The 17769-nt window shown below is 38.3% G+C and overlaps 1 protein-coding gene across 2 annotated transcripts in view; it reads left to right on the top strand.

Moving 5' to 3' along the window:
* Positions 1–17769, top strand: part of EVC (EvC ciliary complex subunit 1) — a 47307-nt gene that overhangs the window by 10966 nt on the left and 18572 nt on the right. For both annotated transcript variants that reach the window (XM_057373478.1, XM_057373477.1), the window contains exons 7-11: positions 1051–1188; positions 3100–3258; positions 4817–5033; positions 8548–8696; positions 11476–11574. In XM_057373478.1, the coding sequence (XP_057229461.1) occupies positions 1051–1188; positions 3100–3258; positions 4817–5033; positions 8548–8696; positions 11476–11574 (762 nt within the window). The remainder of the gene's footprint in view (positions 1–1050; positions 1189–3099; positions 3259–4816; positions 5034–8547; positions 8697–11475; positions 11575–17769) is intronic.

Here is a 17769-nt window from a genome sequence, read left to right as displayed (position 1 = left end):
CAAGACAGAGATGAAATCTGTATTATTAGATCTAATAATTGAAAGAGTAGTCCAGTTGTTTCAGTGCCAATATGGGGTGTCCGTGTCTTATATGATGACGTGAAAGACCTTGTAAATCTGACAGTCTTAGAGGGGGGATATACAAGGAATGAAGCTGGTTATGACCACACTGTAAAAGAGGTGTTGGCAATAAGCAACAGTGTTACATTGTTTTATTGCAAACAGTGTTTTCCTGTTTTAATTCTGCATCATAAAAAAATATGGGATTTTGATGAAATTGTTTGGGAAGCTTGTCAAACTCTGGTTACATTTCTTTGAGGCGTAAGGGTATCAAGCTAATACATTGACACCAAGAAGTGGGTGGTATTGGAAGTCAATGCTTGCTATATAAGGCATGTTGCAGTGATGGAAGAATCACCCTTTTAGGTATCAACCTACTAAGCAATGGCACCAGACTAGTATTTGTCAGCAACATCAGCTTTCAGGAAAAAATCACCCTGGTTTATAAGGACTTTTTCTAAGACAAACGGTAAAACCTCATATAAGCATGCAGCCTACACTTTATCCCTTAGGAGCATTACAGGTATGTTCATCCATGTGTGCCAGCACTCTGCAGGARTCACTGATTATCACCTGGATTCTTACCTGAACTTTTAAACAAAGCATGTGCACTCATAGCCACCATTTAAGATGGGRCACATGCATTAAAATAAAAATATTATTTGTAGATAGATTCCAGGRTTATTAGTATGAAAGCTCATGAAGCAGTGTTTACTAAAACTTGAATGCAGCAGAGATGGACAACGGCTTTGATTGTACTCACATCCTGGTGGAAATATATGTATTTGTATTAAGTTTAGTTCAGAGCTGCTGTATATCTGGAGATTTCCTTGCTTACTACAGAAGGCACATTACCAAGAGACAGAACTTTCTGAACACTCCTGTTCAGCTTCCTTAGCCATAAGCCAGAACTGACATACAAATTCACTCCCGACTTTAGAAGTTACGTTTGTTCTTCTGTTTAATGAATCACTTGATTTTTTTCCCCAGGATTTTGAAGAATTACAGAAACAACTTGACTCCAGACTCCAGAATACWGAAATGTCAGGAGCCCATAATTCAGAGTACCAGACTCTAGAAGACCTAGAAAGGAAGGAAAGGGAATATTCTGAGCACGTGATAGATAATGTAACTTTCTATTTTTTTCTACAATTTTATTTTAATGTTATTCTTTTGGTGGGGAGTTGTTTTGTGCAATGGTTTTGTTGRTTTGTCCACAGTTAGTATTTTATATGTGTACAAGTCCTGAAAACATTTTTACACTGGTTCAGCAAAGTGTTTCCAGCTGCCTTTGGGTGCCAATAGGTTTTTTATGGATGAAGCTTTTTTTGTGTTTTGTAAAACACTACTGTTTTGTCAGCTGAGAAATGTCTGCTGCTTATCTGGTGGTAAGATTTGTTTCAAGCCAATGTATAGCCTGACTTTTAGGAATTTTATCCTAGCACCTTGCTTTTGTCAATCCCTGTAACTGAGTATGRGTGTAATAAGAGACTACAATTTTTTTTCAGCTGAAAGAAGTACTAAAAATACAGTTACTGGGCAATGATTTAGTATGTTTTGTGCATTTAACTTTAGCAGAGAATTTTTTAGCAACTTTCCACTTGATAAAATATTTACATTTTTTGGTGTAAAAGTACAGTTTGATAGCAGGCATTTGATTTTCAAAGGTTTTTTTTTTCTCTAATAAAGAGATGGTGTCAGAATAGCTTTCAGGCTAGAAAACTGGAGGTTAAGAACATTCTGTGTACTATTTTTCAGGAAACTGAGGGATTTTTTTCCCAGTCCTGTTTTTGAAATTGGAGCAAATTGACTGCTGATGAAAATGAGAGAAGGACAGCTCTGTGAGCTGCCTGTGCTGATTGACTGTGGCACTTCAGCAGTGGACTAAACACCCCATCCTCTCAATCTTGGGCCTCTTTCATGCAGGAGTTTACATTTTTAATGTCTGGTGCTTAAGGGCTTCACTGGGAATTTTCTCAGCTTTCTTTTGATTCTCTGAGTCTTCACATTATAGTGGAAGTCCTGGTAACACTGGTACATCTGTATAAAGTTTCTTTTGCRCTTTTAACTTCCCACAGTGGAAAATTGATTGTGTAGAGTTTTCCAGAGTTAGTCCCGTAAAAAGAATTGCTGGCAACCTTGCTGAGCAACTTGAGGSAGTTATTCACCAGCAGCAGTCATCCTTCGGTGCATCTGTCACTCCTGTGCCTGCAGATGCTTTTCATCACAYTGAAAATAATTTCCCTCCTTGCAATTTGTATAGATCGGTACCTTGAAATAATCCAGTCCTCCCCTGAGAATATAAATGGGTTTTTGCCATACTTATAGATGCCATAATTTACTCTTTTTCCAAAACTCACGGATACTTAATAGAATTCTTGGTGATGGGTACGTTTTAGTACCTTTATTTGTATGAGTAATCCCATAGACCACAGAATATTCACAGAAGTGCACAGTCATCTTTGTGGGATCAGAACCTAAAATCCCTAAAACTAGGGATTTTCCATACAATAGWCTATCAGAATTGGCACATACACTGTGCTGACACTGCATAAAGTACTTAATTYCAGCCAATAACATGCTTATGTAGCATCTGGCTATGAAAGTCTTTGATGGTGCTAAATAGTAATAATTTTCAGTTTTTCTTTTTTTTTTGTAAAAATGTTGTTTGACTGGAATACCTTTTCCTACAGCTAAATAAGCTTTCCAGAATAAAAAGACTGCAGTATCTCTTTTATRTTTTTACTATAAATACTAAAAACATAATAGGCTTTTATAGATGCAATATGTAGAGAACTAACTGATTCTTAGCTAGTTAAAAGCAATAAAAGCATTTATTTTAAAAGGTTAGGTTTGACTTACTGTGCCACCACCAGTATAGTCTCTTTAGCTTTGCAAATTGTTCAGTGTAACTAATGTTGAAAGCTGTCTGTAATCTCAGTGACTTGTGTCTCAGTAGACTTATATGCCTCTTTCTGTAATGAAATACCAGATGATTAATGAGGGAACATCGGTTGTTTTTTGATCCATATTCCACAGATGGAAGCTTTCTGGAAGCAGACTGACAAAGCCCAGCAGGCTTTTTTGGACCAATCAAAATGTTCAAGTACCAAAGCAACAAAGATAATGATGGATCTGACTGAGAAGATGATTGCAGTAGAAAGCTTGTTAAGTGAATCTCAAGACTCACAGGCAATGGTAAAGTAGAAAAAGAACTAAAAGTTGAGAGAGATTTAGTCAGTCTGAAAGAAATAATTATGTCAGTTCACAGAGTCTGTCAGTCCTGCCTKAGGAGTGATGCAGGCTGCTTAATCTAGTTGTCTCTTTGGGCTTTATTGCAAAGCTCTTTGCATAGCTCTTTGCAATAAAGCTGAACTTCTATTGCAGTTGAGGAAGACTCACAGGAGGGTGAACTCTCTGCTCTTGAGTTCTAATTCTCAAATACCATTTAGGTAGACATATGAAGTAAAAATGTTATTAATGCAGCTGGTGAACTAGGAGCAAGAGCACTAGATCTAATGATGGAGAATCCTTGCTGTGGGCATTATGACATTTCTTTTTCTTTCAAGGTATTWATTCCATTTTGACTGACAGATCCTMATTTAAATTTGAAGATGATTCTGTGTGTTCAGTGACTTCAATTGGAATTGAAAATTCTTACCAGCTTTTAGTGATATGGTCTGAAGAAGGAAAACTGTGTTCATAAATGCGCCAGCACTGTGCTTTGTGTTGTGTTAAATCTAACAGGTTTTTTATTATTTTTTGCACAGGATATACTGAAAGAGTTGCATGTAATTTGTAGATCAACATACAGTCGGAATCACTGCATTTATTAGTAATTTGTAGTATAAACAGATACAGTAATTATTAGCTTGTTTTGCATGGAGGAGCTAAGTAGACTGAGCTGGCCAGGCACAAAAAACTCATTGCTGCAGGTCACACTTGACCCAAACTGGGCTGCTGTACAGTGAGTTCTTTAGATGGGCAGACTGCAGATAAGATGTCTGGGTCCAGATACAGGAGATATTCCTACCTGAAGTCACTACTGTGATGATGCAGAAATCTCATTTCAGAAGTCATTGTAGGTACATCTCTCTTAATTAGAGTAGGTCAGAGAATCATGCAATCGTTTGGGTTGGCAAAGACCCCTAAGATCAGTTCCAGCTGTTAACTTGACATTGCATTGTCAGACTCTTTCTAACTTTGCAGCATTGGTTAAAGCAGCAGTAGTTTCACCCAGGAAATCTTTCCCTACYCCTGATCATGGGCTGCTTCTTTAAYAGTGCAATGAAAGCTGCTMGGCCATAGGCAATTAYACTAATTTTAGAGTATTGGACTCTGTCTRACCATGTACTTGAAGGAATCACAGCATTATCACAATCAGGTATGTGTCCTCGTTTCAAAATGAGGGCCTGTACTGGTGTGCCATATAGTGTCGTGAAAAAAGGTAGAGCACTTCCATGTTCTCTTCTGTCCATCTGTACTCGAGTGTTTTTGTTCTGCAAGGTTGTTGTTGTCTTTTCCAGACTTCAGGTCAAATAATGAAAAACACTAGTAATTTTAGATTAGCTCTTGCAACTGAATGTGCAGTAAACCTACTGCTTGCACTGATCAAGACTTTCAGAAGTATTTAAGTACATGAAGATTGTTATTTGCGTGGTTTCTTCRTGGTTTGGGAATGAATAATTCAATGAAAGGAAAACATAACCAAAGACGCGTTCTTGGTTTCTGAACAGAACTTTTATGTTTGGTTTAGGACATTCAGGAAAGGTTATTCAACTGGGAGCTTATGGTGAAAGTGATTGATTCAATGAAGTCCTCCATACCAGAAGAGTGCAAGTGTAGATTAAATATTATGTCAAATATTCTGGACCATTTAACTGTAAAGAATAATCTTTCAGTCCGACAAAAGGAAGAACTTCTAACAGATCTGCACAAGGCCTTCTGGGAAGAGCTGGCACATTACAGTAATGGTGAGTGCTTAGACTGGAGCTCATGATTTGCATGACTTCTCATTGTATTACACACTGAAAAAAATTATGGCTTCAGCCCTATACCATTCTGTTTTAAAAAGATATTGATAAATTGACCAAGATCAGTTTTATTCTGGAGTGTGTAAGTTTGGAACGGGGACTTGGACTTTACGCCTTTTATGTCTTGTTCCAGATATTACTCTAGGAACTTACTCTCATAATTTAATTTCTTCAATTTGAATATTGAAGAAGAATCATACTTCCTACCAGTATTCGTGATATTTCTCCATTTACTGTTCACATACTTGGCATTGCTGATGACACTGGCTGATGTAGGACACTGTCTTATGATCTCCTGCTAGCATGTGAAGCCAGAAGCAGTTGTGCTATATGCAAAGCAGTTGTGCTATCACTCTCATGAAAAGATAATGTTAATGCTTATGATCTTCTTTCAAATCTTTTATTATGTCAGACTAAAATAYTTTTTAAATTAAGTCTTCTCCTTTTACACCTCTTCACATTGTCTATCTGACAATGCACAATTATAACAGTCTAAGCTGACTAACGCACTGATTTGAGGGTGTCCCTGTGTAATTTGGAGTGTTACCTAATGCCCAGTATGTTTAGAAATTCACCCCCACCTACTCTGATGGGTGCTGTTTCAGGGCTCACATCAGCACTCACAGAAAATTAAAGTAAACGTTTAGCCAGAAGGAAAATAATGAGAACTACTTCAACRCAATTTTGAGAACCATTTCTGCCACTTTTGGACATATTTAAAGAAAATTGTTGCAGCAAAATGGCATTAGGTTTAGAGTTCAGTGAACTGAATAGTCAGAATGAATGCAGACGTGTTGCACTATGTTCTTGCTGCAGTGCTGCTCACTCACTTTGGGCTTAGTGTTGATGAATTGTGTGTTACCTCAGTCATAAATTCACAGAATCACAAAATGGTCAAGATTGAAAGGAGCTTCTGGAGATTATTCGGTCCACCCTGTCTGCTTGAGCAGGATGAACTACTACTGGTTGCCCAGGATCATGTCCAGACAGCTTCTGTCTCCAAGAATGGAGACTCCACCTGGGCCACCTGCTCCAGTGCTCAGACATCCTCGTGGTAAAAGGAACCTCCTGTGTTTCACTTTCTGGCAGCTGCCTCTCTCTGGTCYTTTCATTGGGCACTACAGAAAAGGSTGGCTCTGTCCTCTTTGTAYCCACTCTCCAGCTGTTTGTATACATGCTCAGRGYCTGWGCCTTCTCTTCTCCMGGCAGAATAGCCCMKCTCTCTCAGCTTTCTCTCGCAGGAGAGATTGTCCAGCCCATTCATCATCTTTGTGGCACTTTGTTGAACTCTCTTCAGTATCTCCGTGTCTCTCTTGTGCYGTGGAGCCCAGAACTGGACACAGAACTTCAGGTGYAGCCTAACCAGAGCTGAATGGAGAGAAAGGATCATAGCCCTCTACCTGCTGCCTTATGTTAACCTGGTGTCCAGCAGAACCCCCGGGTCCTTTCCTGCCAAGCTGCTTTCCAGCTGAGTGRYCCCCAGYGTGTGCTTTGCACTTCCCATTGTTAATGAGATTTGCATCAGCCCATTTCTCCAGCTTGTCAAGTGCCCTAGGGGTGGAAGCACAACCATGTATGGTGTATCAGCCACTCCTCCCATTTTTGTGACCTCTGCAGACTTGCTAAATTTGCACTCTGCCCCATCACCCAGGTCTTTAATGAAGCTACTGATCAGGATTGCACTCATTATAGACTGCTAGGGCACACCAGTAGTTACTGGCTTCTGGGTGGAATTGGAGCAAGGTTTCAATCCATCTCACTGCCTGCTCATCCATCCTCTTCTCTGTGAGGATCTGTCAGGAAACTGCGTCAAAAACCTTGCTGAAGTCAAGGTAGCCAATATCCATCACTCTCCTGTTGCCTACCAAGCCAGTTATTTCATCATAGAAAGTGCTGCAGAYTTGCTCCACTTTCAGAACATCTAGCTTATAGTGAATACAAATACATGTCTATTGTGATATAGTTTATTTCATGGATGTTTGCTTCTAGAACTGGCTATGCCTGGTTCATAGTTTCTGCATAGGTTCAGCCACTCACACTCTTTAAGCATAAATGGGTGTCAGTGGGTGATTTTACCTTCTTTTTGTTAATTTTCACTTGTTGCAAAGCAAAAATGCCTTTGTCAAGGCCTTGATTTTATGCAAAGTAGGTGTTTATACTTATATATAGCTGTATATTATAGTTGGTACATCCTGTGCAGAAGAACATTATCAACCTCCTGGTTTTAGATAGAAATGAAATGTGGTTTAAAAAATATATATTGGAACATTTATCCCAATAGAATCTTATGTTGACCTTTCTTATGAGCTCTTAAATACAAAAATTAAACTGTACCTATAATTCGCAAACAGAGCACAGAGCCAGCAAGACTGTGCTCCTAGGACATAAAGCAAGGATGTAGGAAGGAATCAAGTAGTGTTTAAAAGTAAAACACTGCTACATTCACTTGAGTGATATTTTAATTGCAGGCTTTCCTGTATTTTGGTGCACTTTCAAGTGTTCTGTCAACTGCTTCATCTGCCTGTGGATAAGCACAATAAATTAGCATGGAAAATAAATAACATTCTTAGTGCTGCAGTACTGTGTTCCCTTTCGCATCTTCTGCAAAATAATTTCTCATAATTGAAACAGGCTTGACGTGGCACAACAGCAGCCACAGGTAACTGTTCTTCTGCATTCCTCTCTAGCTGCTTGTGTCAGGAGTGAAGTACTGCTCTGGGGCAGGGCAAGTGGGGGAAATGAATAAAATCCTTCTTRGGTGGACAGGCAATGAGACGTGAASAGGCAGAACATTTAAAGCACCGATTGCACTCGGCAGCCCAGGATCCAAATAGACTCATGAATTTATGTCACTTGGAGCTACAGGGGGAATGGAAGGGGGAGGAGTTTAATCCCAAATAGTTCCCATTGCTAGCACAAAATTGGAGGGACCTTGACAACTTTTCCTGCAGATTTTTGGATGAGTCAGTTTAGAAGTCTGGTATGTATGGCTGCATGCCAGTTCAGCCTAATCTGAACTAGCACTGCTTTAGACCTTTTCTCCCCACCATATGTTACTGCCCTGTCCTTGTAGCACCATGTACATATCTGCAATTAGGTAATGAGCCACTTACCAACCTTCCTGAAGCAGAAGGGGAAGGTTTGGGRTGCTGCAGGAAGGAATCTTTCTTGAACTAATGTGCTGCCTTTGCATAAACAGCAGCACCAGTGAAAGGGAGGGTGCAGGATGATAGGAGTCCAAAAACCTGATAGATTTATGTGCCTTGTAACAATCTAGAAGTTCACATCTGAAAAGGCCATCACGGTACCATGCAAATTTGATATCCGGCATGGTGATTACTTGTCTGTTTTACTCAYTAACAGATTTCTGTGAGCTTATGTTGTGTGACTGTAGCAGATGCTGCTTTCTCCCTGTGGGGTTGTGGTGCCTAATTGTTTGTGGTTTGTGTTCCAGAATGCATGGAACAAAGTAAAGACCTGATCTTGAAACGGCTGGAGTGCCGTGCAAAGAAGAAGGAAGAGTCCAAACGCAGAYGGGAAGCTGAACTAGAGAATCTCCTTAGCAAAACTTTCCTTACTAAAGATGTTCATAATTTTCTCAAGGTGAGCAAGTAAGAGCTTATTTTCACTGTTCTATAAGATTTTGAGGCCAAATATATTGCAGATTTCCCCCAGTTCCATATAATTGGGAATTTGAGYCCTCATGAGAATCATGTGCAATATCACACATGGACAGGGTCAGAACCYCAGTTGCCATGGCTTTTCCTTCAGGGTTTGTCATGTTGCATTGGAAGAGAATGCCAAAGGATTAATGCAAGATTGCGTTTTTTGTAGGAAACATCTTTTACTTAGATACTGTGTRTTTGCTTTGAGACAGGAAATCTCTGGAGGAAAGTATCAGGCCTGCATTGCAGAAGAAAACAGTCTGCACTGATAGAATTGCTTTTTATGAGGGGTTACCAAGGCTCAAAACACTTACCAAATTTCACAGAAATAGAGGAAAAACTAATTATGATCTCTGGCAGGATGCCTTAGAGAAGGTTTGCAAYTGATAATTTAATATGCTATATAATGGCCAGTGTAATGTTTTCTTGGTCARTTTTCTATAGAGATTTTTTATTGTTATTCCAAATGAATATACAAAATCAGAGTTCTTAGTTGGAAATGATGAAAGCTGCAAAAATCAAATAACTGCTGAGAACTTCAAGCCCACCTTATTAAGAATTAAAAAACCCCTCAATTTTCATGAAAAGAAATAGTTTAAGGTGAAAGTGGTTACATCCAGCAGCATTAAATGAAGTCTTAATAATTTAGATAAAATTACTGTATGAGAAGACACAGATTCCAGCTGCAGCTATCTATCAAAATTTATTGATCTTAACACTGCAGTTTTGCACCTCAGGGACATATTCTTTAATAATATTGTATGAATTAGATAATGCAGTTTCTGTATGCACACCTGCCTGGCAGCACCTCACTTCAAAACAAAATGTTTCAGGCACTTTGAAAAAAGTAGAACACTTTTTACATCTTGGGCTTTTCATAACTTGAGACAAATAATTCTGTCACACATTTTTGTGGCTAGTGAGCACTTGTAAATTATTTTCCTTATACCCATCRTTGGAAACTCTTGGACACATCACAGATTAATTAAACAAAGCTTAAAAAATTTGCATTAAGACCTCTTCCCTGCAAAGGTAGAGCCACACAGCTTTGTGCAAGGGGTGCTCTATTCTTACACCTTAGAAAGCTGTCAAGTAGGCTTTAACTGCAGGCTAAAGATCTGCTTATGACAGACTGAGCAGGGAGGGACAACTTGTACTTCATGCTGCAGAACACAGCTGAGTTTTAGGATTATGAAATGCCCGTATACAAATTATGAAAGCTAAAAATGCAAKCCTTTTTGCTGTCACAGTGGGAGAGTCTTTAGTCCCATAACAAAATGGGGTCTTAAATGCAGAAACTGTTTGAAGAATAAAAAAAAATTGCATATACCTGCAGCTCCCACAGTTTGACTTAATAGTCCAGTAATAGTTTTTTGTGAGAACAATCCACTTGTCACTGAGGAGCTATTTTAAGTTTGTTTTGTAATCTCATAGTCAGCCCAACAGTAAAAGAGTTGATTCCAAAGCCTCACCATGAGCTCAGAACTGTACGCATGAAAAATAATTGTTTTCTCTGCCTCTCCCCATTCACCTCATCAAGGGGCTCACACCACCATGGTGCTGCCTTGCCAGTAACTGACCTTTCTGTTGAATTTTATGTGGTTGCCAGTTATGATGGTGGATTTTGCCATAAACTTTATTCACATTAGATTCTTCTGAACACAAGTAGGGTGGTAATGATTTAGTTGCTACAGATCCATTTTTTTTATAAGACAGAATGAGATAKATAGTAAAAGTTAGAGATCCTGTATAATTCTGTGTCCTTCAGCTGTGTTTCTTTTGGAAAAGGAGCATTTTAATTTTGTCATTTACTGGCAGAGAATACAGGAATGATCAATGAAGAAAACAAACCATAAAGTGTCAGTTACAGTAATGCAGTCTGGCTCTGCCTACCCACAGTGGACATAMAAGTTACAGCAGTTAATAAATCAAATTCTGTCCTAAAGTAGGACTCCATGAGAAGAASAACTTTCAAGTCTACCTCTACAAGAATGATGTGTTTATGAAGAGTTTACAGGCTCTTTGGTCCTATTTAGAAGAGTACTATTGATGTGCCTAATGAAAAAAAMCATATTTACCATGGGAATGAAAAGRAGCACTAGGCAGTTTAAATCAAAATAGGGAATATGTATCTGTAATACTTACAGTTTATAAATTGAGATGGTCTTTGTCTGTGAAATTTAGTCTCCCATGGGCCTGCCACCTCAACCACAGTCACAGTCCTCACTTGGGGAAAAAAATTTAATCCCTCTTAAAACTGTGACCAAGGTCCAAGTCAGGACCAAGTCAAAGATAAGCATTTTGGGAACCGCCATGGGACATGGTGACCAACCTCAGTGTAAAAGTTCTGTACAGTGTGATAGAGCTGTAACTCGGCTGTCTGTTGATGATGTCAGATGACTGTTCTGCACTTCTTAAAACTGGCTGTGATGTAGTGAAATCCATACCCTGGAAAGCAGGCTTCAAATCAGATCATTTCACATGTTTTGCAGTAGTATTTACATATTATTTAATCCCTTAGCCAAGGGTAAGGAATTTTATACTTAAGACTGGATAAGCCCAAATGAAGGTAGTAAGGCAAGTTTCATTTCCCTCTGAGTCACAGTTCCAGCACAATTACTGTTGTAGTGATACATGGAAGGAAGGGAAGGGGAGGATCACAAGAAGCTATTAAGATCTTTTAATCTATTTGAATATGCCTACTGTGTTCCTTTTAGGCTTACCATGAGCTGGCAGAGAAACACCGGCAAGCACGGTGGGATCTGGAGGAGGAGGATGACTTCAAGAGCACAGAGGCTGTCGCTGATCTCTACAAGGTGCCACTTTTAGTGATAAATGCCATTTGATAAATTAATTTTGGAGATCCTCTAACCCCACTGCAGTGTCAAGCCTTGGGGAGGATTGGGGAATCACAGAAAAGATCAGCTCCAGGAACTGCAGCTGCAGAAAGGCTGGCAAACCAGAAGATGGAGGCAGGACAATCTTCCATATTAGCTTACCTTTTCCATTATCTTCCCAAAATACTGTTTCCTAACTTCATATTATCAGTAAATGCTTGCATGATCTGAAAAAGCATGCTGTCTGGGTGGGTGACAAGGCTGCAATCATGTTGAGAGCATACAATGTCTGCCATTCCTACCAGGAGGCAGATTTCCTTTATGTGGCATAATTATTTTTTCTGCATGTAGTTGGATGTTACTATTCTTAGTGAACTTCACTACCTCTCCATATGTAGTCTTTTAATCTCTTTTTTTCACAGAGAAATTTTTGTTACTCTAGTTAGTTCCCTGAAATATGTTTAGAACTTCGTGTAAGTWGTATTTTTACATTACTTTTTGATATTGATTTGGAGAATATCTAAGGGCGTCGTGCTTTTGCATCATCTTTAATTATTTTCTGTCTGTGCAGAAGAAATATGATAACATGACTKATCTGGTGAAGCCCAAAACCATAATCAATAGTGACTTTTAGTTAGGCTGAAAGTAATCACTTTCAGCTTAACAGGATCCTTGTCATGATTAATTATGACCAGATCAGGATTTTGTGAAAACTTGTGGTCCCCATCACATAAGGATAATACACCCATACAGTCTTAATTAGCACTACTCCACATGCACTTTTTCAAATTCATTTGATAAAAWAAAGCCACTGTATTTAGAATGAGTAGTTTTGCCATGGTGTTATATAATAGTACAAGCATCAGACAATTTGAGAAAAGTTACTGCTTYSRAGAAAGGGAAGGTTTTCTTGGAAGRAKATACCAGTGAATCAGAGTAGATTAATTGTACAAAGCTATGTAATGTAATATAAGTCAACATGTTTGCTGATATTACTGTGCTCAGTTCATCGTCCATAGTTACTAACTTCTTCATCCCCTTCCTCAATTCACATGAATTCTGGAGACTAAACATAATGTTTGTTAATCCTGCACAGTCCCACCTCATTTGTGAAATTATATTGCTTTCCTTTTTTGTGTACTCTGCTTTAGTACCATTGAGATCAGACTGAAAATCCTGTTTCTTTCAAAATTAACCTAAGYTTTCTTCCCACTAAGAAAAATAGGTTTGGGTGAATTAAGTTTTTCTAGAATTGCCAGGTTGCCAGGAGAACTGCACAAACTTGAACTCTSCCAATTCACCCAGCTCTAGGCCATTATATTCCATATTACAGTTGCTCTCCTATGACTAGACCCAAACACACACTTGAAAAACTTGAAAAACTTGACTTGAAAAACTCTAAGTATTGTGATCCAGCTGGCATCTGTTAAATGAGGGTCCACAAATCTTAATTTCCACCTTTTTTTTCTGTAATGAAACTTTTTTTACTGTGATATTTAACATAATGAACAACTGCMCTTTCTCCCTTTAACCCCAAATAGAGATACTACAAACTGTTTTAGGAGAGGAGGTGGCTTTTGAATATGTAAGCTAGAAAGAAGAGAGAATACAAATGATAATACCCCATTGCAGGTAAATGAGGCTTTCTGGCTTCTRCAGCTGAGGAAAGTGCAATAGTTACACATTTTCCATTACCTGGGGCGTAAAAGTTAAAGTAGCCTTGCAGTTAAAGGAAGGAGGTGCATCTCTCAAACACGATGCCTTTGCTTCTCTCTCTGCTCCACGACACATTCAGAGCAGAAGTGCAGCCTCTACAAACAGAAGTCTTTCCCTGGGCAGCAGGACTTGGCCTCTTCACTTAGTTGCTCCAGATTTGCCAAAGGGAGAAGCTGCTGCTGCTGTTGGGGAAGGCAAGATTGCAGTGAGAAGATGCCCAGGGTTTGAGATCCTTCACAGTGCAGTTGTGTGACTGCAGCTCAAGGAGACTTAAACAAGCAGACTTTTAACAAGCTGGGTACCAGCAAGCCTCACATGGCAGTAGTCAGCTCTGCTACAAGACCTATGTCCCTACTGCGTTTGGACCTTAATCCTTTGTTGAATTAAGTTTGGGCATTTCTGTAAACACTGCGAAGCTTGATCTTGCCTTTCCAGAAGGTCTGCACTCACTGAACCTTAACTGATAGTCATTTGCCTCRTAAATGAAGAAGTTGAAAGATGATCTCAGTAAAAAAGGTGGTACCAAAATATAAGGAAGAGGTCACCATGTGACTRAACAGGGAACCAGGGAATAATCTAGGGGAAGAAGAAAAGTTGTCACTAACCTGTACGTGCYGATCCTTTTTGGAGAAGATCCTTACCTTTTTCTCACAGTGTTCTTCTAAGCCCTTTCAAATTTCTGTGCCTTTTTCATTTTTCACTTTTTAAACAGATTGTGTGTTCATCAAGATAGATTTATATAACCCTCTAGCACTAGGGAAGTCTGTACTGCTACAGTACATCAAAAAATTATCCAAATTGGTGAATAAATATGTAAGAATTCAATGATCTGGAAGCTGACTGTGTTTGCGTAGAATAATTGAGTAGATTTGTTTTGTGTACACATGAATAGATCAATTAAAATGATTTAGCCAAGGTCAGTGGAATCTGTTGATGCCTGAAGTGAATGAATGACTTATATTTGGAGGATGATGTAGGACTTTTCAGCCACACTAGTGGATTAAAGTAGTGTTCTGTAGGTGAATAGTCTGTGTCTAGACACAGCCTCCATAACTAATTCTTGAAATGTGTGTTGAAGAAGGGGGGTGAATGATTTTAATTATCACAGTATATCATAACTGAAGGAAAAATTGTGCAGAGCTAATTTAATGGCTCTGTATAATATTTTCMTGAACAGGGTCTGCAGAGTTATCCTGTATACAAGGGATTTTGTGCTGCAGTAAGGTTTGTATTGGTTTGGGTAACATTTCAGGTACGAAGTTTTTACCATAATTTTCTTTACACTGCAGCAATGACCTGCTCTCTGCCCCAGTATATTCTGTTCTATTTACCTTGAACAGATTAATGGCTGTCTCAAGTTTGTCTCAAGTTTAGCATGTGAGATGGGCACCAACATTTAATATTTTTGTTTTGTTTGTTTGTTGGTTTGTTTGCTTTTTTTTGTRAACTACCCATGTATTTCAGTAGGGAAAGGAGAAGTGAAGAGGTTAGGGGATAGCAGTTCATTATTAAGAAAACAGACGTGCACAAAGATTGCACAAAGGAAATCRATTAACAGCTAGGAATTACATGGTATGTGGTAAGATAATTCTTTTTCCTCTGTCTTTATTTCAGAACCATAAAAACACTATTTGTTGTAATTTATAATTCCCCTTTGCTGATGGCAGTTCACCAGAATGTTATTTCATTTGACTTGACATGGGAATGAAATTTGCAGGAATGTAGACTGAAAGCTTTTAAGTYGTGAGTGTTATCAATGGGCAATTTTATGAATGGGTAGACATACATGTGAGTTTGAGGAAAAGTATTTGATTTTTTCCTTTGTTAATAAAAGGGTAAAAAAATATTTTTGATAAAATAAAATGGTCAGAATCTCAGAGACTTACTCTTTTATTACWTTCCTTATGTAATTTTGTTAACCTGAGATTTTGTTAGGGATGCCAGACTACATTTTTGGGTACCAAGAGCTAGCATCTTTTTAAGGGGACTCCCTCAGTTTTTCTCAGGTGGAAATCCCTATCAAGAGACCTCCAACTCAAAGGCTCACTTTGAAATTTTTGCCCTTGATTTACCCCAAAAAGACAGAATCATCTAATAGATTAAATCTCTGTGAACTCCTAACTCGCAACCCCATTCTAGTTCTAGATTTGGGCACGATTAGATTTACTTTGGTCATTTCAGTCAAAGCTGACACAAGATGTCTGAYGTGGGTAGCCTTCATTCTAAAGTTTTCCTCTTGCCTTACTGCATAAGAAAATGTGTTTTTCAACTACATGGATTCACGATTTGTTAATAGTTAGATGTCATGAAGGACATAATCTTATCTACAAAGGCACATTTCTAAAAASGGAGTACCAAAAGAGAAGATTGAAACTGCCTCCTGAATAAATCAAAGGCTATTGAGAGGGCAAGATTGAAATTTCAATAAACCTGCATTTTAAATGCATAGAAATCAAGCAGTGGGGCCTTTTTATTAACTTGTGCTAAGGATGACTTCAATGTCACTGTGTTTTATTGATGTTAGGATGCTTAAAAGCAGGTAGTGTTTTCATTTTCCMGTTGGCATTCCGGAATTTTTTCACATGGAAAAGTTTTTTCTTTTCCCCATTTGGAGTGTATCTGTCTGAGTATCTGAAGTATCTTCTAATGGCCAATGGTGTGTGTGTCCAGTGTCCCAGAATTTTTTATGTATTTGTGGGATGTCTGATCTGAATATTGAATCTCTGTCCTTAGTAAGACACAATATGGGTTGGGAGATGAGTCTCTTACCTCTAACCAAGTGTCATGTCCACTGAGCTTCTGGAGGCACATGCAACAGTGTTCCACAGCTTTGATCTTATGCTTTAATACCTTTAATAAAATGTTCTATCAYAAGTTATCTGTTGCCTCTTTGAGATAATGTATACCTTTCAGTGGCTGGCRTGTAACATAAACTACAACCAGCCTTTCTAAATACATTTTCCTGTTTCACAGTTTCACTATTCACTCATCTATATGTAGGAACCTTTTAGTCATTTAGCTTTAAGGGCTAAATTTAATATTAATTTAATTTTAATTTAAATTAATATTGTTTTTTTGAGTGAAATCTGATAAGCAATGTATTTCATCTGTTTTTTGACAAAATTATATATTTATTGCCTTGTTTAAAACTCAGATGCAYTCAGCATTTTAATCTAAGCCCATTTCATTTCCATGCATACCCCATGGTATTTCTTTATGCTTGATGTATTTCTCTGGGGATTTTTTGAAAAGCTTTGAGACTGACTGCCAGGTACTACAAGCAGGTTCATTCAATATTGCAATCAGCTATTCTATTAATGGAATCAATTTTAATACATTTCATTAAATCAAAGCTCTAAAAACAAATGATGACACATAAAGGAACTTGTGAAAAAATGTTAGCAGAGGCTCTAGTCCAAAAATAAGACCCTGGAAGCAGTACTGATTTTCCTTTTTTTCYTGTGGAAAATAAGTTTTATGATACATAATGTGCCATCCCTGCTCACAGTCAGACTTTACTGCAGTTTGAAATCAAGTGCAATCCTTAGAGTACAAACCATTTTGAACTATTTTGTTAACTTGAATCACTTGGGTAGAATTCAATCACATCTGCAATCTCTCCTAAATGTAGACTTAGTATTTCCCCTACCAAGTTTTAAAAGGCCATTCCACCACGTTTTTTCAAGTGCTGCATTAAACAGCATGACCACTATCTCGTCCCTCTGGCATGGCCTCTGGGTACAGCATGCTGTCCTCTTAGGCCTGGCATGCAAGGACTGTCTGGGCTCTGATGTCCATTTCATTTGATTCATCACATTAATGAGGTGGTATAGGTGAATAATTTTGTGGGAACAGGACCTAGTCACRTTTTTCCTCAGTAAATGTGTCCCCCCTGTGGTGGTACCAAAGTTAAAGGGTACAGTATAATTTGAAGGTGCAGGGGGTACACACAGAACAAAATGGCATTGACAACAAGGAACAAAATACCACATTTTTGTTCTGTGCAAAATATTTCCTAGTAAATAATAACACAGAGTTGTGAGCGTGCCTGGGAAATGCTATCAGTTCTGCAGCAAAATATGTTCAAAAGGGATTTAGCTGCCATTGTTTAAGAAYAGAATTCTTTAAAATCCTGCCTGAGATCTTTTGATACTGAGGTAGAAATGCCACAGACTCSTCTTGACTGCTTTCGAACTATTTCAGACCCAATATAAATTCTTATATCACTGAACGCCCAGTAAAGGCAGGGGAATTAACTTGCCCTGAAAGGCTGGTAAAGCTCAGAGAAGAGATGGTTTACAGAGATAGAACCATTATTCTTTAAAGGTTGTATGGGATAGGTAGATGAGAAATAAAAGGTCTTTGAGTTTATGTTATATCTGAGAACTTGGAGACTTGGATTTTAAAATAACATCAGAAGAGAGAATTCAGACAAATAATTTAGCATTGCTTTTGCCA

This window comes from Malurus melanocephalus, unplaced genomic scaffold, assembly GCF_030028575.1.
Source record: "Malurus melanocephalus ecotype Western Australia unplaced genomic scaffold, MMel_1.1 scaffold_199, whole genome shotgun sequence".
Classification (NCBI taxonomy): Eukaryota; Metazoa; Chordata; class Aves; order Passeriformes; family Maluridae; genus Malurus; species Malurus melanocephalus.
The sequence above is the reverse complement of the archived record's forward strand: the minus strand, read 5'-3'. Positions and strand labels throughout refer to the sequence as shown.